Below are 27,975 nucleotides of genomic sequence, written 5' to 3'. Positions count from 1 at the left end.
AGAAATGGTGTTTCTTGATTATTACAAAGACAATAATTCAATTGAATTTTTAATGTATTTAAAAGTAATCATGCATATCATTTTCCAAGATAAAACTGAATTAAAACCAAAGCAGCTGATAGTGATCAATCATTTGTATTAATATTTTGTATTACTTTTTGATATATGCCTTTTTTTATTAAAATACTAAGCAAACTACAGAAAGAATCTTACCACAGGTGCTGTATTAGGGGCAGGCCTTTGCTCAGGTGCACGTCCTTCCTCCCTGGCTTTTACAGATTGAAGAATTGCAAAAATATTCTTGGCAAAATTCTATAATGTAAATAGACTTTTATTAATCTCATTAAAATAAATTAAAAAGACTTCAAAGAGCTACACATTACAACATTAACTTCAAAAATGACATTTAAGTCAACAGGTCTTCCCTAGTATGTCATCAACATAGTGCTATATATTCTTGGGGCAATAATTTACAAATTCTGAATTAAGTTTATAACTAATGTAAGAAGGTATTTTCAATTTGTTAAATATTAACTACTTGCTTCCACCACCAGATATTTAAAGAATTAAGGGTTGCTTTTTAAACCTCAAAATCTATAAACCAGTATTAAATTTTATATCAAACTATCAAGCTGATTTTTCTATTCAGATATGTTGTGGCAGAATACAAGATTTATTTTTCCTTGTTTTTTACTCCACAACAATATGGAAATGTTTTACATGACTTCAAGGGTATTTCTTGCCTTCTCAATGTATTGGGAAGGGGGGTGAAGCAGAGAGCATTCAAAACTTTAAAAAAGCCCACAATTTTTAATTAGCAATAAAGTTATCAGAGATTTTTTAATTTCCAAAGAAGAGAATGATTTTCTTCAGATATCACAGTTTCCACTAGAGGAGTGAGGCCCTTAGGACTGGTGACCACAGGGATTTGACTATCTCCTTTCCAGAGAAGACAGTCACTTTTCTCATTCTTGCAGTTCTCTCCTCCACTTTACTCCATGTTTTTCTCATTTTTACTTAGTTATCATTAGTTTAATTTTTATTTTATCAAACTTGTCTCTAACTGGTGATCTCAGTATACATAGTACATAGTAGCTTTCATGTGAGCCTGGTCTTAGATGAATCATGAACTTAAATGAATTTTCAGCTATCCTCAAGGTTTCAAACATAAAGTCTAGATGAATGGTGATGTCAAGTCAAGAGTAAAGGAGTAGTAACAAGTTTAGGTAAAAATATAGTGAGCTCAGATTCAGGAATGCAGTAGTCAGTTGAACAGATAAAGGCAACAAGAGATATATGTCTGGGGCTCAGAAAAAAGGTAAGACTAGAAATACAATTCTGAATCTGCTCATCTGCATACACTTGGCAATTGAAGCCCTGGGAGTTTAAATATGACAATTAACTTGAGGTTCTGCCAAGAATGTGACACTCTCTTTATTTGTCCATCATTACTGGAGTTACTACCATGACTTGCACTCTTAACTGTTACAATGGATAGAACACTAGACCTGAGTCCAAATACAAACTAAGATACTGTTTAGCTGTATGATTCTGGGAAAGTCTTTCAGCTTCTGTTCTGCCTCATTTTTCTCAGCTATAAATTGGGAATAAAAATCCTCTTATCTTCTAAAGTTACTGTCAGAATAAAAGGAGGTAGTATTTGGGAGTCTTTTTGTATTTGTTAATGTGTGTATATACATATACAAATATATATATGTACATACATACAAATATATATCCATATGTAAATAAGTATATAGACATTAATCACTATTATTAGTGAGTATCATAATAACCAAACTCCTAATTCTAGTAAGTTGCTCCCTACTGCATCTAAGATGAAAGATTCTTCTCTTTGACTTTTAAAACCCTTTACAACCTTGACCACAACCTATCTTTGAAGACTTGAGATAGAAAGATAGCTAGAGAGAGAGGAGAAAGACAGAGACAGAGACAGAGATGAATATCGATATATCTCTCCCATTCCCACATTCTTTGGTACAGTCAAATTGCATTCCATGCTAGTTCCTAACACATGGCATTACAAAATCAGTCTATGGTACTCCTGCACTGATCATCTCTTATGACTGGAATAAATCCTCTCCACCACCTCTGCTTTACAGACTTCCTTTCTAACAAATTGAAACTACACCCAAAGGGTTATAAAACTAAGCATGCATAACCTTTGACCCAGAAACATCACATTGTATCCCAAAGAGATTTTAAAAAAAGAAAAAAAATCTATGTACAAAAATATTAACAACAGCACTTTTTGTGGAAGCAAAGAATTGGAAATGGCATAGTCATCATCTGGAGAACAGCTGAACAAGATAAGGCATATGATTGTGACAGAATACTAGTGTGCTCTAAGAAATGATGAGCAAGATGCTTTCAGAAAAATCTACAAAAGCTTACATGAAGGGCGGCTAGGTGGCTCAATGAATAGAGCACCGGCCCTGAAGTCAGGAGTACCTGAGTTCAAATCTGGCCTCAGACACTTAATAATTACCTAGCTGTGTGGCCTTGGGAAAGTCACTTAACCCCATTGTCTTGCAAAAAAAAAACCCCAAAAAACCCTAAAAAAAATAAAATAAAAAGCTTACATGAACTGATGCAAAGTGAAATGAGGAAAGCCCAGAGAATATTACACACAATAACAGCAAAATTATATGATGATTAACTCTGAATGATGTAAGTATTCTTAGAAATAGAATGATTCAAATAATTCAAATTCAAATATGCTATCCATTTACAGAGAAGAACTGATGTCTGAATGTAGACTGAAGAATACCTTTTTTTAACTTTTTTTTGATGTTTGTTTCCTTTTCTAACATAGCTAATATAGTAAAACTTTGCATGACTCATGTGCATAAATGATATCTAATTGGTCGACTTCTCAATGAGGGGGGAAGGATAGGGAGGGAGAGAATGTGAAATTCAAATGTTTTTAAAATGAATATTAAAAATGTGTTTGTTATTAGAAAAAAAATTTAAAAAGAAAAGGAAACATAAAAATAAAAAATTTCCACAGCATAATAAAATCAGATTCAAAATTTTAAAAAATGCCATTCAAAGCCTATTACTACAAAATTTTAAAAGAAAATTAGAATTCATTCATCTTTACTAACAGAGATGAATGAAGTTATCTGAATGAAAAGGAGTTGAACAGAAGCAATCCTTTCTTTCAGTTTCAAAGATTAAATAACCATCTTTTTTGGGAAACGGCAGACTAACATACAAAAAGATACTAATCTGGACAATAATTCAAGCTGAAGGTCAAGAATGCAGGAAGAATCTATCTACAGTTGAAAGAAATTTTTTTAAATGGAGACTTGACATTCTTTCACATGAATTATATTTTAAAAAAATTAGTTTATAAGCACCTAGAGAGACTAGAGCAGGGACTATCTTTTTGTCTTTCTTTGAGTCCCTAGAATTAATATAGTTCCTGAAAACAATAGGTACTTAATAATGCATATGAATTGAGTTTTAATTTTATGAGAATATCCATATTATAATGCTATTACATATCTTACATATTACATTTGAATATTTAATATGAAAATACAAAACTACTCACTATGGATGTTTTTAAAAGCTGAAAAATTGCATAAGATGTTTTAATCACATCTCTTAAATAAGGCATGTATTTCCTATCCTGTACTCCTACAAATCTGAAAGGTAGTACAGTACCCACATAACAGGCTCATCTGAAATCATAGCATCTTATCCAACCAATATTTAATACCACAAAATTAAAGTATTATACTTACAAAGCATCACTCAAAATATTTGTTTTTGATTTTTAATAAACATTAATGTTCAGAAGAGAACCAACCAACAGTTGAATGAAGTAAAATTTTGGATTTTAAAAAAAAGGTCTCAAAATTATTTAACATTTGGGTTACCAAACAATTCTGAAACTGATTAAGCAATTTTAAGTGTAAGAATAATAAAATCATGTTACAATTCTGCCATCTACAGCTCAAAAAGAATCATTCATGCAGTGGTTGTTCTCAGTCTGAAGTGCTAATTAAGACTGAAAGTAAGAGAATTTTAACATTTGTTTTTCTCATTCACTACTTGAATATCACTGCTTCCAAAAGATTTAACATACAAGTTTTGCTTCACTGTACATATGACCAATATCAGTTTAAGTTCATAAGCCACAACTCGGAAATAATCTTTTGCTACAAAAGTGAGCAGCGTACAACACTGGTGTATTACTTTTGAATACTAATAACACAAAATTTTTAAAAAAGGGTGTACTATTATGTTCTCAGATCACTTAAATAATATATATCTAAGGTTCTGAAATATATGCTGTATTGGGCTTAGAGTCTGAAATCTATGAGCTCAAATCCCAATACTCCATCCACTGGGTCATATTGCAGTGGGCCCAAAGAGAGAAATTCTGTAAACCTGCCTTAAAACTGATGGTGACAGTAATGGAATAAACTAGGCAAGTAAATAAATAATTTAAAACTCTTACCACAGAGACAACAGTGTCCAAATTTACAAATAACCCTTGGAGTAATTTTTCCCTATGAAATAGAATTGAATAAGTGAAAAAATTCATTAATAGCTTACTCTGTGCAAAGTCAAGCACTAAAGATACAAACAAGTCTATCCCTGCTCTAAAGGAGCTAACATTCTCAGATCCTTATTGCAGGAAAGATGTTCAGTCAAAAATAAAATAACTCATGAGAGTTCAGCATAAATACCAGTTCTAAACTTTTGAAATTTAAAATATTATTGCCCTTAATGTAAGCATCAGAATTGGGTTTGGGTTCTGATTCCACCACTGCTTTACTGAATGAATGTGGACATTTTTGAAATTGTCCGAACCCTCAATTTCTCTTCAATGAAATAGAGGATGTACATCACGTTATCTGAAAATATCCATCCCTATATGCTAGCTTCATTATATTGTTGGCACAATTTTTAATCCATAGATTCCCTAGAATGCCTAAAAGGGTTCCTAAGTGACACTCAAACCTATGGGTTCTATTTCTTTATCTATGTTTGATATTGTTAGCAAATAAATTTTATGCATAGATTTTATGTCTTTACAATCTTAAAAAAAAGACCTGCTTACTTATTGTCCTATTTGACATTCATCCCTTTGCTTTCTTCATATTTTTAATTTCCTTTTATTAAAAATATAAACATCAAAAACATGAATATATCTCTACACAAACAGAAAAAGACCTCCCAGAAAACTATGAAATCCAATTTATGTACATTTTGAATTTTTTAATATTTTAAAGTGAACATAAACATTCTTAAAAATCTTTGCTCCTGACTCATTTTGAATTCCTTTTGTCTGCTGTATTCTGTTCATTTTTTTAAAGATTCAATTTATTTTTACTAAAATAACCATTCCTCATCATGGCACAATGCTCACAATGAAAGCCTTCCTTTGAAAAGGGGATTTCATGCACATCAAATCCACACTGGCTGTTTCTAAAGATACATTATTCAGAGGCACCTAGGTGATGCAGTGGATAGAGCACCAGCCTTGGAGTCAGGTGGACCTGAGTTCAAATCCGGCTTCAAACACTTAATAATTACCTAGCTGTGTGACCTTGGGCAAATCACTTAACCCCACTGCCTTGCAAAAACAAAAAAAACAAAAACAAACAAAAAAAAGAAGATACATTATTCAGGACCTCAAATCCAATATCTTTCTGCCCCAAAAGTGTAAAAACTATGATCAAAATTAGTTAGCACTAATCATAAGTCTTTCAAAATTGATTTACTTTATTAATATTGTAAATATATTATTCTTTCAGTTAGTTTGGATCACTCTACACAAATTCATATCTGTCTCCTGTTTTTCAAAATCCATTCTATGTAACACTTTTTTTATTGCCATATCATTACATTCATGTCATAATTTTGTTCAGCCATTCCCGAAATGATGAGAACCAATTCATTGTCACAACAAAAGGGGATACCTTAAATATCTTCCACATAAGAGAATACTTTCCTCTTTTTTTTTCACCTCTCTGGAGTAGTGGACAATCAATGAGCATTTCTTAAGTACTTCCTGTGTGCTGGCACTGAACTAATAACAACACTGGTGGTAAAACACAGTTCATGCCCTCAAGATAAATCCAAGGGAGACACAACACACAAACCAATAAATAAAAACATGCTATGTCCAGGAAAATGAGGAAATAACTGAAATATGGAAGGGTCGACAATTCAGAGAGGTTGGGGAAGACTTCTAGAAGATGTCATTGTAGCTTAGAGTTGAAGGAAGTCAGGAGGCAACTGGAGATCAGGAGGGAGAGCATTCTAGGCATGGAGGTTGCTAGACAAAACATCCCAATTGGAGAAAGGGAATGTCTTGTCTAAGGAACAACAAGGTCAGTATTCTTGGATTGAAGAGTGTGTGTGTGTGGGGGGGGGGGGATTGCAGGATAAGCAAACTACTTCAGAATGTCTCAAAATCACTTGGAGATGCAAAATTGAAATCAGCGAAATTAAGCACAACAGACAGATTTGAGAATCACCAAGAATAAAGATGAGAAGGGAGGGGAAGAGAGAGGTGGGGAGGAGGTCCAGAATAGAGCCCCATGGGACAGAGTTTAGAGGGAATGACCTGGGAGAAGATCTAATAAAAGAGACTGAGATGGAACAATCTGACAGGTAGGATGAGAATCAAGAGATGGGTGGTATCTCAAAAGTCTAAAGAAAAGAATAAAGGAGTGAAAAACAGTATTTTATAAAGGCTGCAAAAAGGTCAAGGAAAAAAGGATTGAGAAAAGGTCATTGGAATTGGAATTTAAGAGATTATGAAATGATGAGGTTGGAAGTCAGATTTATAAGGAGTTAAGAAGTGAGAGGAGAGAAAGTAGAGTCACCTGTACAAAGCCTTTTCAATGAATTTGATCACAAAGGGCAGAAGAGATAAGAGGATGCTAATAATCAGGGATGGAAGTATCAAGTAAGTTTTCAGGATGAGAGAGACATGGGCATGTTTGTAGAAAACAGGAAATAAGCCAACAGAGAGGAAGAGATTGAAAATAAGTAAAAGAGGAGGGATAACAAGAATGAGCAATCTACTGGAGGAAACAGGATGGAACAGAACTGCTTGGCCAAGTAAAGGAGTTAGCCTCAGTAAGTTGTGAGAGACAGGGCTGAGGGTGGAGATAGCAGCAGGAAGCACTGAGGAATAGGAGATGAGGAAGAGGAGCTCACAGCAGAAGACCTCAATTTTTTCTGTAAAACTAAGACAAAGTTTTCAGGAAATATAGGGAAGATAGAATGACTAGAAGTTTGGGAAAAAACCCTGTGGAAAGTGGGAAAATTGAGTTGATAAGGGAGGTACAGAATTATGTAGTGACAGTGAGGGCCTATTAGAGGCCTTATTAGAGAATAAAAAACTATGGTATTAATGAGTTAAAGACTATGTACAATTTAATACTGTTACAGAGGCAGCAGGGCCCAAATCTTTTTCAGTTATTTTAAGTTAGTTTTCTTTCTTTTTTTTAAGGTTTTGGTTTTTTTTTTTTTTGCAAGGCAATGGGGTTAAGTGGCTTGCCCAAAGCCACACAGCTACGTAATTATTATGTATCTGAGGCCAGATTTGAACTCAGGTACTCCTGACTCCAGGGTCAGTGATCTATCTATCCACTGCACCACCTAACCTCCCCCAATTTAGCTTTATTTCTATAAAGTGTTTTATCCAATCATCCTGGATGCATCACTAATTCCTTTTTCCACCCCCCCCCCCATTCAAGTCGTTCTCCATTTCACCCTTGAAACATCCCTCAAATACATTTCTTTCTGTTGAAAGGCTAATGATTTTTAAGGACTTATTTTGTATTCTCTAAAACTGGCCTGAAGTTCGTAGTTGATTCAATTTATTTTTTAGTTGACTCTCTATGGTTCCAAAAGTAACCAATTATATAGGCTACAAAAGCTAATAATTCTGTTTCTTGTTGATCTACAAGACCAACAAAAATGGGAATGTAAACTGCTAGAAAACTAACCCCCCAAAAAAAGCCTAATTAGAAATTCTAAGTCATGAACAAAATGGAAAGCCAAAAAAATTAAGTTAAATTTTAGAAATTAAATAAGTAAACCATTAACTAATTTTATTTTTAATAAAGAAAAATCAAATCATCAGTATCAAATATGATAGAGAAATAGTACAAACAAATTAAAAATAGAATACAAAAATGGTCTGGATATTCAAGCCAGGAAGAAACAAAACACAGAAAGTAAGCTACAGAGCAATAGCTCCAATGAATAGTGAGACAAAAACTTTAAATATTAGCAAAAGGATTACAGCATCACAAAGAATACACATTAAGACCAGGTAGGATTTTTAGCTCAGAATGCAGAGTTGAATCAATGTTGGGAAAACTTTTGGTTGTTCTGGGTTTTTATGATTCACAATAACCAAAAACCATTAATCACTGTATCATAATGTGGACCAATCTGTCAACATTTATTAAATGCCTATCATTTTCTGAGCACTGTGCTAAGATATATACAAAGATAGACAAAAAAAAAAGATCCCTGACCTCAAGAATTATACACTCTGATAAAGGAAATAGTATGTCAAAGGCTACATTTAGAAGATATAATCATAGTATAGAACATAAAAGGAAAAAAGTATGACAGCTGAGACAAAGCAGAAATGCTTCCTTCAGACAGTGGGGTCTGGGCTGAGTCTTTAAATAACTGTAGAAACTAAAAAGTGGAGAAGAGGAAAGAGCCTGCAAGGCATTATTAGTGCAAAGGCATGAAGAGAGGAGACAAAGTGTCATTATGAGGACCCATAAGTACACTGTCATGGGATCACAGAGTGCATAGAAAAAAACAAAGTAAAGGTAGGAAAAGTAGGAGCATGTCTTTGGGGGTCTGAATCCTAGAAAACAGAATCAGCAGAAGAAACAAAACAGGCAAGATTTTGTAGATGCTTTCTGTGAAGGCAACAGAAAACATCTGATAGACAAATCAATAAAAGCAAGAGATCCACAGTCCAACTCTTGGATCTGTACACTGTGTGAGAAGACAGAACGGAGGGTAAGGCCAAAATCTAAGCTGAGTCACTAGCTTCATGCATGAGGAGATTGATTCAAACCCAAGAATTCCTACAGAAGGAAGAGACTAGATTTACCCCAAACCATCCAAAGAGGCTAGAAATAATAAATAGAAGAAAAGATGTACACAGTGAAAAAATAATATGGCTTGAGAGAAGTCCAAGAGGCCAACTCATAAGAATAATTCCATAAAATATCCCAACAGAGTCCCAGAAGAAAATGTCTTGACTATAAGAGTTGTTGGAAAATTAAGTAAAAGATACAAAATGTAAGAGATAAATGAAATGATAGTGAGAGGGGGAAAACAAAGACAACAGTTTAGAAGACGCTAATTCTCACCTAAGAAAGCTTGCTCTGGCCAGGACAACAGCATGTCCATGTCACAATATGTGACTCGGACAGAGAATTAAGCATCAATAGGGTCAGGGTAGAAGTCTGTGGGCAGTGTTCCACTAGGTCTGAAGTAAGAGACTGGCATCTAGTTGAGGTCAAATAGAATCCCTTATAAATCACCTGTGATTAGAGCCTGAAGCCAGTAAGTGGTGAATCATCTGGAATGGGAGGAGACTCAGATAGCTTTAAGGTTGAGGTCTGAGGGGATTCCCTCCTTAAATGAAAGGAGTAAGAAACTGGGCAATAGAGAAATATAAAAACAAGAGACTTAATTACCATAAATCTGAGAAAGACTATCTCTTTGAGTGTAAGTGTAAGATAGTAATAACACATGGGAATATGCTCTCCAGATCTGGTAAAAAAAAAAATCCAGTTAACTATGAATAAATATTGCAAGACAAAGAAAAGTGAACAAACACCTGAGGAGATGTTAAGTCTTTTGGATTCCAGAGCAAGTATGAAACCACTACACTAGCAGGATAGGATGTTCCTGAATGGTTAGAAACTAAGATTTTCGAACACAGAATTTGTGACTTGCACAGAGGAGGAAAGAAAAAAGAAACAAGTAAAACTTCAATATACAGAGGTATTACTAAAAAAGAGTAGCACCACTAAAATCAAAACAATATTAAACAAAAGCATGAACTCCCTACAAGTTAAATTTCTTGATTTTGAAGAATATATGCAATTAAACAATTTAGGAATCATAGATCTCCCAGAAGAATAAGTAAAAAAAACTTAAACCATAATGCAAGAAATACTACAAGAAAAATGCCCCAAATTAATGAACACAGAAAACAAAATGTGAATCCAAAGAATCCATAAATTGCCTCCAAGAAAAAACAAAATAAAACAAAATCCTGTTATTAAAAACTCCAAGACATAGTTGCTACAGTAAACAATTCCACTGTTAATCAATGAAAGCAATCAGAAGATAAAAGGGAAAGTAAAATTTAATAACACAAAGACTATTCTGTACTTATCAAAAACCTAAGGAGAGATGGACTAATGTGCTCCAAATTCCAGAGGAGAGCAAGATGCACCCAAGGTAATTCTATAGAAAGCTGAGCCAAATCACCAATGGAAAAATATGGATGTTCAATAAAAGAGAAGCATTTGAAACATTCCTATATAGAAAACTAGACCACAAGAAATAAATATTTATGTTTGCTTTGCAAACATCCCTTAAAGAACAATACAGAAAATCAAGCTTGAAAGAAGAAGCCAACAAGTATATACAGAAGAGATTTGTGACAACACAACTTAGTAAGTATAGTAAGTATCTTAAGAACTGGTAACTAAGAGGGAGAAAGGCATCAAAGCTATATAATGGAATATACTGGATAATTAGTTCTAGTTATCAAAAATCAGAATACTGTAACTTTTTCTTAGAATTGTAAATCATTTCCTTTCCATCTCAAATTTGTAGTCATACAAATAAATACAAAGAATGTGAACAAGTAATGGGAGCTGAAGAGGAAGAGGCAGGGGGGAGGGGGAGGGGGGGAGAGAGAGAGAGAGAGAGAGAGAGAGAGAGAGAGAGAGACAGAGACTGAAATTTGTAAGTTTTCAACAAAATGCTAGTGGGATTTTTTATTTTGTATCCATAGTACCTGGCAGAATAACTAACACATACCAGGTACATGTTTATTGATTAATTTGGATGCTTAAAGTCATGTTTGGTGACAAAGGAAGAATGCATAATTTAATAATGTTTTTTCCATCCAAATTTTGAAGAGGGGCAGTTAGATGGTGCAATGGTTAGAATATTGGAGTCAGGAAGACTTGAGTTCAAATCCAGCTCGGACAGTTAATAACTGCCTAGCGGTGTGACCTTGGGCAAGACACTTAACCTCATAGCCTTAAAGGAAAAAAAAATAAAAAATAAAATGTTCAAGAGGCTAAATTTTAAGATTTTGTACTTTTTCCAGGAAAATTTAGTCATTACATAATGAAAATTAAAAAAAAAATTAAATGCAGATTATTATTAAGGCTATGGAAAAGATGGTTCTAAAATGAAGTTTATACCCAGGAAGAGCTGTATAAACTGATCCATAATGAAGTAAAAAAAAAGGAACTTTTCTATATACAATACAAAAAAACTAAAACAAAAATGAATCCTGCATCACTGAAAAACCAATCCTCACCCTAGAGACCACATGATAAAAACACATTCAGTAGAGATTTTCAGTAGAGAGATGGGAGATCAAAGGTGAAGAATATTACAATGCTGTTAATTGGTTTAGTAAGATCTTTACTTGATTATAAAGTTTCTCACTAAAGAGGTGAAACACAAACCAGAAATTAGGGAGAGAGAAAATTAATTCTGATACTTCACTCCCATTAACTTCAATTAAGAAATCAGAGAAATCCCAAAGGGAGAAATGGTACCAATATATAATTTTAAAAATTAAAAAAAATTAAAAATTCAGCATTTCTTTTAAATTACTGGGTTAAAGGATAAGTATTTGAGGAACCACTAATTTTTGGAAGGAATAAGGGAACTAGACCTGTGATTTCACTGGTGTGTGCGTGCGTGTGTGTGTGTGTGTGTGTGTGTGTATATGTATATATGTATATATGTATGTATATATATATATATATATATATATATTTTAGTTTTTGCAAGGCAATGGGGTTAAGTGGCTTGCCCAAGGCCACACAGCTAGGTAATTATTAAGTGTCTGAGGCCAGATTTGAACTCAGGTCCTCCTGACTCCAGGCCCAGTACTCTATCCATTGCACCACCTAGTCGCCCAAATATATGGAATTTTCAATAGGAAAATTCCCATCTGTAGAGATCTTTTCCTGTTTTACCAGCTGTAATATGTTAAAGACTTACTTGGGGGGATCTGAGAGGTTGAATAACTTTGCCCAGGGTTCCGCAATCAGAAGTGGAAGTTGAACCCAGATTTTTCTAATTCCAAGGTCAGCTCTTTATCCACTACTCAAAAAATATTATCCATTATTTTAAATATTACTTAAAACATTCAATAAATCGCAAAATCCCATTATCACAATAAAATGCAAAATATTTTAACAGATTCTTCCAAAAGGTTAACAGCCTAGCCCAGTTTTCCCTTTTCTTATGACAGCTCTACTCTCCATCTGTCACTTTCTCCCTCTCCATACTTACTATCTCCTGATAACCTCACCAACTATATTGGACCTAATTATCAGTTCTCTGTAGGAGAGACTTATAGCTATATATTCAGTACTGGGTATTCCTGAGCTTTAGTTTAGCGTAACAGATTTATCAATGGGACCATTCAAACTGAATGTCCTAGAAATTAACATGTCCAAAACAGAACTCTATCTCTTCCCCCCAAACCTTTTATAAACTCCCCTATTACTGTCAAAGGGACTTTGGAGTCATAAACAACTTCAACATTATTCTCCATTCCTCACTCTCCTTACACCCCAGAGATTCATTCAGTTGCTAAATTCTCATGTCTTTACCTCCCTCATGATGTCTCTACCTCCCCATCTCTCACATCCATCCCAGGCTATGTTCTCACAAAATTGTCCACCTTAGTTTAAGTCCTTGTTCCTCCTATACACTGCTGCCAAAATGTGGACTAAGTCACTCCTCTCGTCAATCAACTCCAGTGCTCCATAAAATTCTATAGTTCAAATGTAAGAATGTTTCTGATAAAATTTAAAGACTTTCGCAACTAAGGTCAAACCTCAACTTTTTCCAAACCCAACTGTTTGTTACTCCCTCTTCAAACACTCCATCTAACCTAGTCTTCTCTCTGTTATTCAAAGACACCCCATCATATCTCTGTGCTTGCCCTGGTCTTTCCACACAGTAGCAATGTCTCCCTTCCTCACTTCATTTCCTTCAAGTCCTCCCTTCTACAGAAAGCCTGTTCTAAACCCCAATGCTAATAGGATCCCTCCCTCCCATACTATTTTGCTATTAATTAATTAATTCACATTTATTCTCTCAATAATAGTCTGCATATATGAACTTGCAATCTACTATTATTAGAATACAGAAGTCTCTCATTGTGGACACCTACATGTTTTTGTACTTATATCACAGCCCCTGCCACACTGCTTGGCATGGCAGAAGCTCATTATTTGACCTGTAGAGTCACATCTAATGTTGCCTGCTTTTGGACTCGCCTTACTTAGCTCCACACCTCCACATCTCCACAGCTCTTCCTGGGTGTCTCTGGTCATGCAACTATGGTTCTTTCCAACTCCCTCCATTTGATTCTCAATAGAACCGTGTAAAGGAGCTGTCATGGGTATTATCACCTCAGTTTTATATGGAAGAAAACTAAGTCTCAGAGAAGTAAGGCTGTCTGACCCAATATAGCACTGAGTTTACCTAATGTTTTATGGACCTGATTTATTAATGAACAATGTTTTAGAGAAGGATTGAAACATCTAAAAATTCATTTTACACTAAACGCAGTATTTTTTAAAAATGTTACAAACTGAAGGGCAGCTAGGTGGTGCAATGGGTAGAGAACCAGCCCTGGAGTCAGGAGGACCTGAGTTCAAATTTGAACTCAGACACAATAATTACCTAGCTGTGTGACCTTGGGCAAGTCATGAACCCTATCACCTTGCAAAAAAAAAAATTTACAAACTGGAAATATCCATGAGAATCTATCCCGATTCCACAAAGAAAGCATCAAGTTCAAAATTTAATTTTAAAGCTTATAATTAAATACACTCAAATGAAAACTGGTTAGATAGACCCTTATAACCTTCTGATTAACCCAGTATTGTAACTAAATTTAAGAGTTGCAACATAAAGTGAAAATCAAAGATATAAAATAAAACTCCCTGGATAAATTTTTGAATTTCCAAGTATATTTGTCTCTGGGACTATTTTACAAAGGTACAAGGATATAACTGAAAAAGAAAATATCAAGCAATCAGCTACACATCACCTCCTAAATTTCTGAAATCATCAAAATGTCCAAGAAATCTAAATTTTGATAATACAAAGGGGTAAGGTAATGTTGCTAAAAATCTTCAAATTGTCAATATCCTTTTGCAACTATTCTATTGATCAACACTGACCCCAAGGCAAGTCTTTGACCAACAAATATTAAAAATTCAGGCAATTAGGCTCCAACACTTTTAACAGAGAATTGGAGATGAAATTAGACAAATATGCATGGACAGGTCATTTTTCTCATTTATAAGGTTCATCTATGAAATAATTCTCCAAAAAGAATTAGAAAAGCAGAACTGCAAAATACCAATCCAGGCTACTAAAATTGAATTATTAAATGAGTGACTCAGATATAAGTTTAAACTATATGACCTATAATTGAGGCAAATAAAAATAAGTCTGGAGATATAAAATAATGAGCAATTTATATTTACTCTGCCCTAAGGTAAGGATTTTTTTTAGGTTTTTGCAAGGCAATGGAGTTAAGTGACTTGCCCAAGGCCACACAGCTAGGTAATTATTAAGTGTCTGATGCCACATTTGAACTCAGGTTCTCCTGACTCCAGGGCCACTGTGCCACCTAGCTGCCCCAAGGTAATGATTTTTCAAAAGGTTTATTTATGTTTCAGATATTGATGTACCAATTACAGAAATATAATTGTTGAAGAACTGCCCTTAATCAAAAAGCAATACCACATTTGGAAAATATGATTACTAAAGGACCCATTTATACCAATTAGCACTAATATTACTTATACGTTGTATTATTAAGCAATACTGCTTATCTTCCTTACAAAGTATAACTTGTGATACAATGAAAAGAATACTGGACTTGAACTTAGCAAATCTAAGTTTAAATCTCAATTCTGATTCTTACTAGCTATATAGACTCAGACAAACAATCTCACCATCATGAACCTCAGTTTTCTCATCTATAAAGTAAAAATAATAGTGGGTAATACCTACAGTGTTTTGTTTATTTAAATTTAAATGCTTGTTTATTCATTAAAAGAAAGATCCAGGTAAAGTGTAGTATAAGATTTTATAAGCCTTAAAAGAACTATATAAATTTTTACCTAATTAAGTAGAAATAAAGGAATAAATTTTTTAAACAAGGAAAAATTGTGGCATGTCAATTAAACATGTCTGATAGGTGGGTTAGGAAATGGCCAAGCAAATGAGTTTATCTATAAAAGAATGGAACTGGAAATGTCAGTTTCATGACTTTAACAAACTAGTACAACAAATCCCACATCAAAAAAAAAAAAAAAAAAGAATACCAGAATATAAAACACTACCTATAATTACTAAAATTTTAAATGATTACCTTTCCTGTGCTTTGCAGAATAGTAGTTCTTGTCCTCCATACTCTCTCTCGACTCACAATATCTCTGGTCACATCTACTTCAGCATCAACAAAACTTCTTTGTTTAAGGGCAGTTATGTCATCATCTAGATCAGTCTTGATTGTAGATCTTTTTTTGGCCATAATTTTAGCTTTGATTGCAGCAATTTTTTCCACAGACATAGCTTCAGATAAGGATCTACAGACAAAAAGATTGATTATAATTTTCACTAAAGAAAAAAATCACCTATGATAAATTATGTTAGCAATTTCTTTATACTCAGAAGATACTCAGAGAAACCACAAATATAAATAGTAAAAATTAAAATTCTACTTAAAGAGTCTTCCTTTAACAATTCAATGGTATTATCTAATAGGCAATATATTAGACAATAAGAATATAAAGATACAAAAGAACAATTCCTGCCCTCAAGAAGGATAGTTTACAAGGAGAAAAGAATATATTTACAGATAAGTATATTAAAAATGCATAAACAAAATACTTAATTCAGTAAGGGACATAACAACAAAAATTGCAAATTCAGGAAAGACTTTCTTTTATGAATATCACTTGAGCCAACATCTCCAACTGGCTTCATTGAAGAAGATAGTGCATCTTAGGGATGAAGGCTTTTTCATACAAAGAAGAAATGTTTTGTACCACAAACAACTGAAATTTGGCCAGTTTATTTGGAACATAAGAATACATCTAGGGGAGAAACACTGGGAAACAATTCCGGAAAAATAAATTGGACAATAAGGTACCCTAGAAGAAAGACAAAGGGTTCATAACAGACCAGATCCCAGAATATAATCACATGTAGGAGGTGGGTTTTGAAAGATGAACTTGAAAAAGAGTCTAAAAAAGGAGCAGTCAGACTGGAGGAAGAAGAAACAATATCAAGAAAAGCTTTGGAAGTGAGAGTGCCTAGAAGAAGGGAGTGGTTAATGTCTAATGGTACAGACGTGAAGAAGGATAAATATTAAGGAAAAGGTAATTTCACTTAATTTAAAAATCACTGGTGATTTTGAACAATTTTAATTTAGTCGTACAATTGGAAGCCAGAATACAAGAAAAGTGAGGAAGAGGTGAGGAAAGAGGAACAAGCATAGACAAATTTTTCTACTAATCTGAGCATGAAAGGGAGGCAAGACTAAAACAATAACTTGAAAATACAGTACAATCAAGTCAAGATTTTGAAAAATCAAGATATTTGTGGGTAGAAGGGGAGAGGGGGAGCAAGTGAATAAGCAGAGACTGAAAAATGATGACAATAATGGGTATGATTGGTTCATATATATCTCTCTTCTCCCTGCTTCTCAATATTTGTTCATAGGTTTCCCCCACCACCAGTACCAAAATAGGTTTTTTTACTGCAAAGCCTAATTCATATTTATTTTTCTATTACAAAAGCCTAACACAATGCCTCATGTAGTGTAGGCAATTAATATTTAATGAAATGAATAAATTTTAGTCAAATCTCAAAGATATTTACAAATAAGGGCTACATTATGAAATCTATTAGTAATTCCTCAGAAAGAAATGAAAGATATTACTAGTAAATTCATCATACAGTCCAATTGTTTATTTTAAGATTGTTATTTTGACCCTTCTGACAAAAAAGAACAAATATTCTATAATCCAAAGCATAAAAATCTGATGATTCTCAAAGTAAAAGTTGTATACAATGGCAACTTAGGAATATCTGGCTGAAACAAAGATATTAGGCTCAATGAAATTGTATTCACATGAAAGTAAGAATTCATTAGCAATTTCTATTGGAAAGACTGGCAGAGAAATTTTCAGTCTAAAACCCTAATTTAGTAGGGAAAACTTAAGAAGGATTCTTTCATTTACTTATATGCACAAATGGAGCTCAATACATACCTGATGAATGACTGGCTTTGGATTGTACTTTATAATCTTTTAGTTTAAAAACATTTTTCTTACTTTTTCTAAAATAAAACTTTAATATCTAATCAATTTTTTACATCTGAGAAAGACACGAGAGAGACTAAGAAAGACAACAAGTATGTTAATATTAGAAAATGAACAGTGAACTTTCCAGGTCAAAGTACATTACTTATACTTCAAGACTTGTATAAAAGATATATTCATGTAGTTTTTAAACAGTTTTAAAAGCATAAGGCATAAAGCAAAAGGTTTATGTGTACATGGCTTAAAGAAATGATTAAAGTATACATGTACAACCAAAAATAATAGAAATTATCTGCCTGGTTTTCCAAGAATTATGAAAGATTTTAAAAGTTTAAGGAACTACTTTAGAGGTGAGATTCTCAGAGTGTGGTCTAAGGACCCCTGAAGATCCATTTCTGGGGATCCAGAAGGTCAACACTTTTCGTAACATCAGAAGAACCGAAATACATAGTAAACAGACTGAATTCGAAAGCAGATGAGGACCTAGTAGTCTTCCATTAACCTAGATATGAGATTTGCAAAAAATATTTAAAGCATTCTTCTCACTGATTAATTTTGTTTTGAAAAAGTTATTTTTCATTTAAAGCATTACTGAAGTTAACCTATAATGAATTTGTTATATCAACAGATTTAACCCACATAAGCAAAAACTCTGTAGTACAGAGTACACAATTTTTAAGAATGTAGGGGAATGTAAAGGGGTTAATTAAAAATTGAAAAGATGTCCATCAATTGGAGAATTGCTGATGGAATACTACTGTGCTATAAGAAATGATAAGCAGGATGGTTTCAGAAGAACCTGGGAAGACTTATATGAATTGATGCCAAATGAAGCAAGCAGAGCCAGGAAAAGATTGCACACAGTAACATAAAGATTGTACAATGATCAACTCAAATTTCTCAATTTTCAGTAATACAAAAATACAAGACAATTTTGAAGGACTCATGATAAAAAATGCTATCTACTTCCAGAGATAGAGTCTTAAGCACAGATTGAAGAACACTTTTTAAACTTTATTTTTCTTGAGTTTTCTGGGGGAGGAACAGGGATCTGTGTTATCTTTCGTACCATGTATAATCTATATCAAAGTACTTGTTTTCTCAAGAAGGGAAGAACAGGAAGGAAACTGAATTTGAAACTCAGTAAAAAAAAAAATTAACATGCTACTGAGAAAAAAGAAAATAAAAACATTCTTCAAATTAAAAAGAAAAGAATGTTTTTTGATCTTAGGACCAAAAGCTTTAACGCTTTAGAGAAACAGAAGGATTAGTCTGCTCATCCGTACACCAAAGAGGGATAATTTCCATGTGAGATACAGAGAAGAATGTTTAGTGACATGCACAGACTTAACTGGAGTTATTGTCATCTCAACACTCTTGGGTAAATGTCCACACTCTTTCCCTAGCAGGTACTTTAAAATTCCCCGAAAAAATATCCCTTTTCTTCACCATAGTCAATACACACAATACACTTCAATAGAGGTGTTCAAATGATGGTCCACAACTACTTCTGAATGCAGCCCAAACCAAATAAAATTGTAACGGAGATATATTTAACAGTAAAAATACAATAAAACATAATCATACATTTTCAAACTAAGTTAATGTGACCCACAAGGATCCTTATGTAAAGTTTTAGTGGCTTCCCATTTCCAAATGAGTTGACATCATTTCATTACAAGAGTTTTTTAAATTGCCTTCTATAATTTTCCTTCTTTGATTAAATTTAAGCATACCTCAATACAATGAAAGATATCAAGGAGTACAGACACAAACTCTCTCCTTAAGAAATTACAAGCAAGTTGGCACAACATTCTATACATTAAAAATTGTAAAAGAAAATACAAAAAAAATAATAATTACAGAGAATTCTGTGGTTTAAAAGTAAAATGAAGTCCTTGGACCTCTGAAGAGGGAAAACAGTAATTGTGGGATAAAATGGTCAAGGAAATTATTTTCAGACAGCAGTCCACTGCCTGTGAATGCAGGTAATCTATTACTATGTTAAATTATGAGCCATCTATACATATAATCCTGAGTATTAAAAAGTCAATCAGAATTAAGGAGATTCCTTACCTAATCTGTTCTGTCTGTACAATCCCTTCTTTGTGACCCTCCAAACGAGCAGCCAATCGCTCCTTATCAAGACGCACACACTCTTCATCCTAGTAATATTAAAAATGAATTAGTTATGAAGTAAAACTAGCATTTAATTCCTAATAAAACTATTTATGCTAAATAGTCTCCATTAGAGTCTCCAAATAACTACTAAATTGGGCAATTATCAATTACATTATTGCAGGGTGCAAAATATAAATGTCACAAATGTACACTGTATTTGCTAAAAGTTCATAAGCAAGATATATCTGTAATAAAATAAGGAATTAAAACAAATAGTTATCATGAAACAAGCAAACATACATATGCATGTACACATTCTAACACTTAAAGTCTTCAACAGGAGGCAGACTTTAAGGTATACTCTTTCACAAAAAGAAAAATATTAATGTAAAGAATGGACATTTAATAAGCTGTTAAATCTTTTTTATTCAAATGAAATAACAAATGTTACCTTTCATGCTGATCCAAAAATTTAGCCATCAAAAGATTTTTTATACCCTTTTCAATCTGAAATTATGTTATGTTACAGATCAGACTTAGCATAGTGATTTTAATTCTTTTGGCTAATGGCATTGATATTTTTATTTTTTTTTGCAAGGCAAATGGGGTTAAGTGGCTTGCCCAAGGCCACACAGCTAGGTAATTATTAAGTGTCTGAGGTTGGATTTGAACCCAGGTACTCCTGACTCCAGGGCTGGTGCTCTATTCACTGCGCCACCTAGCCGCCCCTTTTTGTTTTTTAAAGATTTTATTTGAGTTTTACAATTTTTCTCCCAATCTTACCTCCCTCCCCCCAATCCCCCATGAAAAGCAATCCATCCGTCTTTATTTTGTTTCCATGTTGTACATAGATCCAAATTGAGTTAGTTGAGAGAGAAATCATATTGTAGGGTTCTGGTTTGTAATCCACTCTGCTATTTGCTTACATTTTAAGGGAGAGTTCATCCCATTTACATTCAAAGTTATGAAAACTTACTCTTTATTGCCCTCTGTGCTATCTTCCCTCTGTTTGTATTTTTCCTCCCTTTCCCCTCCCTTTATCCATATTCCCCCAGTATTGTTTCTGAATACCACCCCCCTTCACAGTGTTTGCCCTCCTATATCACACCCTCCCCTTTCTTTCCCCTTTCCCTTCCCTTCCTTTTGTTAGTTCCACTTTTTCCCCTCCCCCTCCCTTTCTCCATTTCCCACTCCCCTTTTAATACTTGAAAGGTTAGATGTTTTTTAAGTTAACTGAGTATGTGTAGGTTAACTTTAAGCCAAGTCTTATATGAAGAAGATTCAGGTGTTTCTCATATCCCTTCTTCCCCTCTATTACTACAGGTATTTTATACCTCTTAATGTAATGAGATTTACCCCATTCAATCCCCTCCCTCCTCCCATCTCCTTCCTGTCCCCCTTTTTAAGGAGGCAGTGTTTTTAAAAATCATTCTATTTGAGTCATAGAAAATTCTGAGTATCCGTCACTTCTAGCTAAGTACATTTTATCTAAAAGAATTAAAATTCTTGGGAGTTATTAGGGTCTTTCTCCCAAGTGGGGTTAAAGCCAGTTACATCCCATTGGATAGCAGTCTCATGGATAGGTCATGAATATCCATCATTTCTGGCTAGGTATATTCTCTTTGTTAGAGTTCCAATTCTCAAGATTTATGACAATCTTTTCCCCCATGCTGGGATATAGCCAATTTCAACTTGTTGGATAGCAGGTTTTTTTCTTTTACTTGTACCAGCCCCCCCCCCCCCCCACTTTTAACCTTTTCATGTGTCTCTTGAACCTCCTGTTTGATGTCTATTTAGCTCTGGTCTTTTCATCAGGAATTTTTCAAATTCTTCCATTTTGTTAAATGTCCATCTTTTTTCCCTGGAAGAGAAGGCTCAGCTTTTCAGGATAGTGGATTCTTGGCTGCATTCCAAACACCATTGCTCTTCGAAATAGCTCCTTCCAGGCCCTTGGATCCCTTAATGTTGATGCAGCCAGGTGCAGTGTAATCCTTACTGTGGCTCCTTGATATTTAAATTGTTTCTTTCTGGCTGCTGGTAGGATTTCCTTTTATCTGATAATTCTGGAATTTGGCCACAACATTCCTTGCTGTTTTCATTTTGGGATCTTTTTTCTGGAGGGCATTGATGTATTCTTTAAATAACTACTTTGCCCTCTGGTTCCATATCAGGGCAATTTTCCATCACTAGAGATCCTGTAATATTAAGTCCAGGCTTTTTTACTCTTCAATGTTTACAGGAAGTCCAATAATTTTCAGGTTGTCCCCTTCCTGACCTATTCTCAAGGTCAGTCGTTTTGCTGATGAGGTATTTTACATTTTCTTCTTTTTTTTCTATTTTTTTGATTTTGTTTGACAGGATCTTGCGGTCTCATGAAGTCATTAGTTTCTGCAGACTCCATTTATTTTTTTTAGGGAGGAGTTTTCTTCATTAACCTTTTGCAATTCCTTTTCCAATTGGTCAATTCTACTTTTGGAAGAGCTTTCCATTTGCCCAATTGAGGATCTGAGAGATTTAATCACATTTTGTATTTGTCCAATTGTATTTTCTAAGGATTTGTTTTCTTGTTGCCAAGGTATTAATCCTCTCTTGGGTTCTTTTGAAAAATTTTCCAACTGATTTTTAAACTCCTTCCTTAATTCTTCTAGGGAGTCTTTCTGTACTGGAGACCAGATCATATTCTCCTCAAAGGTTCTAGGGCTCTCTGAATTAGGGTCTTTTCCTTGCAAGAATTTTTCTATGGATCCACCTTTCCTCTGATCCTTCTTCATTTTGCTAAGACCTTGAGTTGGGGAGGGGCTGGTTCACAGGGGTTTGGTGTTGGGATTGCTAAAAGGCTTTACTTACTGAGTGCAATTTCTCTGGCTGGCCAGTAGGAGGTGATGGTTGCCCTCTGGAGTGTCTGTGACCTTGATTGAGGCCTTCTCCCTTAGCTTGAAGGGAGGAGTTGGAGCTATTGAATCCTTTTGCCTTCAATCAAAGGTGGGCTTTACCCTGGACTGAGGTCATTCCTCTCTCTCTATTGTCAGCTGGGCTGGTTCTTCTGCTCACACACTTGGGCCTGAGGCAGAAGTAGTCTGCAATTGTTTGTTCTGGAAAAGAGGCCTCAGTGGCAATGGAGGCTTGGACTCAGAGTTCCTCAGACCTGAGGAGCCCAGGGATGGTGTCCACAGCTCTCCTGCATGGGAACTCTCCCCGTCAGCCTTGTCGGAAAACTCCAGAGGGTCAGTCAGGTCTGCTCCCTAGCTGACTCAAGGCCCTGGTCTAGCTCCACCACTAATCCAGCAGGTCCATCTCTCGGGCCCTCAGACTCCCTGGCTCCAATTCAGCAGCTAATCTGGCTGATCCGGGGCTGATCCACCCTCTGCGCCTGGACTTGCCCACCCAAACTCACCCAAAGCTGCAGAAGACAAAATCCTGAGGTAGATGTTCCTTCTCCTGGCTTTTCTTTCTGGGTTTTGTGGGTCGGATTTTCTAGTAAGAGGTTTGTTTCATATGATAGATGGGGAAAGATCAGAAGACTTTAGAACTGTGCCTGTCTTCTCTCCATCATCTTGGCCGGAAGTCGGCATTGATACTTTTAAAAGCACAAGCTATGTATATACCTTTTCAAAAAAATATAGTAGAATATTCTTGAACTGTAAGGAGCAAGAAATTCAGAGAAACCTGGAACAATTTGCATGAACTAATTCAGGGTAAGGAAAGCAGAACTGACAATTCATTTACAACAATGTAAATGAAAAGATAAAATTAAATTGAACTCTGCAATTAAAATGATCAAACTTTAGAGCGAGAAAATGAACTTTTCTACTTTCATGAGGGAAGGAAGGACTAACAGAATAGAATGCTGTTATATCAAAAATGATCAGTGTACTGACTGATCTTGTTTAATTGCTTTTTTCTTTTCGACAAGTAAAGACTCACAGGAAGGAAATACAGTAAAATTGGAAGTAAAAATAAAATAATCAACCAAACCTTTAAAAAATACAGTTCTCTTATGTGTTCACTAGTTGGCAAATAAAGCTGTACACTAAACTAGACTACAATGGCAGGATTTCTTTTGCTACATGATTAGAAACAAGATAATAAAATGTGCTATCCCAAAATTTATATAAATACAAAGTTGATTAAAAAGATGATAAAGAATGATGAAATTTTTCTTTCACAACATAATTAATATGGAAATATGTTTAGCATGATTCTGCATGTACTGCCTATATCAGATAGCTTGCTATCATGGAAAGGGAGAGAGGGAGAAAATTTTACAAAAATGAATGTTGAAATAAATACTGGGTAACTAAGAATAAAAATAAAGAATTGAAAATAAGTCTTTAGTCTTGAGTGCTGCCAGAATTAATGAAATATGGATGACTTCATATAGAAAGAGTTATGATAGCCAGAAGACTTTTCAAATAAGGACTGTTAATTATTGCCTCACCTTAACCTCCCAGCCTTCAATTTCCCATCTGTAAACTGAGTTAATTGGACCAAAAAAAGTACTAGAGTCCCTTTAATCTCTTAAAATTTTAAAAATAGTCTAATAAGTGGAATACAATGGATTTGGAATCAGAAGAGCAAATTTGAAATCCTGACCCTGGTATTTACTACCATTATGATTTTGATCAAGTCACTTTTAAGTTCTTTGAGACCCGGTTTCCTCATCTATAAAATTGAAGGGAATTGGACTAGAGAGGCACCTTGTCCCTTCTAATTCTAAATTTATAACCCTATACTTTGGGAAAGATGCAAAATATTTCTAAGGTAACTCACATGATTTTTAAAGCAATTATTTTCTCCAGGCTTAGCTGATCAATAATTTGTAACAAAGTTTCATCCTCTTCATTGAAGGTTAGGAAAAAAGAAAGCAAAAATATGGAACACTGAAAGAAATGAAGGCAAAATGATTTCCACATTTAAAAAAAAATAGTTCTCCATCTTTATCATTATATTAAACCAAAGTTCTCTAGAAGACACAGCAAACTTTAGGTCACACTTTCTTTTCTCAGTAAAAGAACAGCTTTACGAAATATGATTAATTATTGAGTTATTCTCCAAACTAAAAAAAAAACTTCAAATTTTTTTTAAAAAATGTGCAACATATTTTCATTCTCATTTAGGGATCCCAAAATAAATGGACAGTAAAAGTAACTATTATAAAATCTATTCCCAACATGATGAGAACCCTATTAATTTTTAATTCTTTATTAAAACCCCATACTATCATTTCTTTGCGCTTTCTAGCAGGGAAGGAAAGAATAAACCTTTACCAAGCACTTCTTATCAGTCAGGCACTCTGCTGAGCCCTTTACATTTGATTCTCACAACAATCTTAGGAGGTAGGTCCTATTAGGATTCCAATTTCAGAGTTGAGGATACTGAAGCAAATAAAGGCTAAATGAATTGTCACTTAAATGAGGGTCACACAGCTAATCAGGGTCCTTGGTCAGTTCTGAAGTTAAATTTTCCTGACTTCAGGCTCAGCCCTCTTCATTGTGCCATCTAATCTTAGAAGAATATCTATTCTTAAAGAAGTTTGCATGCTGGACAAAAGAATCAGAATCCAAAACTATCTTAAACCAAGTATCAATAAATGTATCATACCACATGTTCAAAAAAATCGATGACACAATAACTAGATGGGGAGACATAGCTAGATATCCATTCAAAGGGAAAAGATCTTGGAAGTTTCATGAACTACAAAATTAATATGAATAAATGGTATCTGATTGAAGTCATAAAGATCTTAAGATCTAAAGGCTGACACTAGAAATCACCATGAATAAGAAAGGTAGGGTACTCTGCAGTACTCTACCCCAAATAGTAACTGTATTTCTATGCCCATTTCAGAACAATTTCCAAAGAATAGTGACAAAAGTAGAGTACCTCAAGAGGAAGATGTTGATGCAACTAGAAACAGTATCATGCAGGATGAGTTGAAGGAACTAGAAATATTCTGGTCTGGAGAAAATATTTTAGGGAGATAAGTTATAGCTTCAAGTCTTTAGATCTAATAAATGAAAATTTAGGCTCAACATATCAAAATGCTTTCCAATCATTAAAGCTGTTCAAGAGTGGTTCAGGCTGCCTCCAAAGATAATAAGCTAGAGATCGTCCAGAACAAACTGGAGGAACATTTCATGAAAGGATGTTTGATCTTCAATTATTTGATTAGATTAGATGATTTCCAGGAGATTCTTTCCAAGTCTAAGATTCAATGACTATGTATCATTCTAAATTAAATAACTTTTATGTATTCTATGACTCGCAAATTAACATTTAAGAAGTCAGAATTCAAGACTTATTTCAAGAAATTTAAATATCTTCATAAGCTAATATTAAATCTTTAGACATGGATTATTAAAAAATAATGATCTATACATTTTGACCAGAAACAGAGGAGCATTGAAGCTGTCAAGATGTAAATTAAATTAGTCTTATGTAGCCAGAAGGGGGAAAAATAAAAGTTCTTTTTGAATCCTAATCAAAGAGAAGAGAAATCCATAAATCCCTCTTAAAACAAAAATATTAGAGAGTGGTTGGATTGGGCAGATATAAAGATAAGAATAAAAAAAAAATTTGAGTTAGTGGGAAAAGGGAGTTACAAAGACTAGGGTTATCTACTATTTCAAAAACTTCTAGTCTTCCCCATAATTTGGTACTGTTTAAATTCAGGCTCTACCACCACAAATCATTAAGTCACTTAATACTTCTCTAGGTCTAAAATAAGGCAACTGAATTATATTACCCACATGGTTCCTTCCTGCTATAAATCCAAAGGTCTGATTTAAATCCCACTTTCCCTTTCCCTGTAGTTACTAAATCATTTAAGAAAACAATCAAACTTCAGAAAATCTAAAAAGGGGGGCAGCTAGGTGGCAGTGGATAAAGCACTAGCCCTGGAGTCAGGAGAAGCTGAATTCAAATCAGCCTCAGACACTTAATAATTACCTAGCTGTGAGACCTTGGGCAAGTCACTTAACCCCAATGCCTTGCAAAACCCAAAAAAGAAAAACCTAATGAGTACTCTTTTTTCATTACAAAGTCAAGATTGGAAAGGAACATCGATTCATTTTCCCAAGTGGACTTCATTTCAAGGAAAAAGAGAAGTAGGAAGGATAGTAAAAGAGTAGTCAATATAAACCTTAAGGCTTCTCAAAAAAGAAATAAAGCATTCCAGAGGAAAAAATATGTCAAATTCAGCTACTTTTTTTTTTTTGGTTTTTGCAAGGCAAATGGGGTTAAGTGGCCAAGGCCACATGGTTAAGTAATTATTAAGTGTCTGAGACCGGATTTGAACCCAGGTACTCCTGACCCCAGGGCCAGTGCTTTATCCACTACGCCACCTAGCCACCCTTAAATTCAGCTACTTTTTAAAAGAATGCATATAACCATGGGTAAACCCAAACAAAATAAGTTTGGTATCTAAAAAATGGAATTTGTTGTCAAAGGAGATAGTAAATTTCCCAATTCCTCTAGGTATCTAAGTAGACATTAGCAGAACATCAAGTTTAGGATATCATAACAGGGATTCGGTCTTTGAGTAAAGTTTTGAACTAGATAAGGCTATGCTTGGCCTTGAACTGTTTATCAGGTTCTGTAGCTGACACAAATCAAAGAGGGATTATTACTAATAAGCTGGATGATAATTAGGATTCAAAAAGAATTTTTTGAAAGGACAGATCACTGAAACAAAAGAAAAAGACAAAATTTTAGGGATAAATGGTGTTCAGTTCTGGTCAGTACATTTTGGGAACATAAACTGCAGAGCTTCAAGAGGAAGAAAACCACAAGAAAAGTGCAAAGCCTTGAGATCATATCACACATGAATTATGCTGAAGAAATTGGGAAGGTTTAACCTAAAGAAGAGAAAATCGAGATGTGTATAATAACTATCAATAAGTCTAGGTATGTCTCATATCTTCTAATTGCATACAAGAGATTAGATTTGTTCAGATAGGAACAATGTTAAAAATCATTGCTACTGAATCTCATCATATTAGATTGTTTCTATGTTTTTAGTTAGTTTAGATATTTATGAATCCTGTTTTCAATGTCCAGTGTACTAGCGACCAATCTGCAGATCTAATAAGCACATCAAGTACACATCTCCAGACAACCACCTCTCCAAACTGGTGAATGGACACGACATTTAATCCAATGCACATCTGAACAAAAATGTCCCCTTTAGCAAAACCAA

At 34.3% G+C, this 27,975-nt stretch overlaps 1 protein-coding gene across 1 annotated transcript in view; it reads right to left on the bottom strand.

The window, feature by feature from the left end:
* The window catches only part of CDC73 (cell division cycle 73), a 140,871-nt gene that overhangs the window by 100,501 nt on the left and 12,395 nt on the right, over positions 1 to 27,975 (bottom strand). The window contains exons 6-8 of the mRNA XM_074222273.1: positions 19,734 to 19,822; positions 15,701 to 15,917; positions 214 to 312 (exon numbers count right to left, since the gene is read on the bottom strand). Coding sequence (XP_074078374.1) covers positions 214 to 312; positions 15,701 to 15,917; positions 19,734 to 19,822 — 405 coding nt within the window. The remainder of the gene's footprint in view (positions 1 to 213; positions 313 to 15,700; positions 15,918 to 19,733; positions 19,823 to 27,975) is intronic.

The sequence above is a fragment of the Macrotis lagotis genome, chromosome 2 (assembly GCF_037893015.1).
Source record: "Macrotis lagotis isolate mMagLag1 chromosome 2, bilby.v1.9.chrom.fasta, whole genome shotgun sequence".
NCBI lineage: Eukaryota > Metazoa > Chordata > Mammalia > Peramelemorphia > Peramelidae > Macrotis > Macrotis lagotis.
This window is presented reverse-complemented; position numbering and strand designations above follow the sequence as displayed.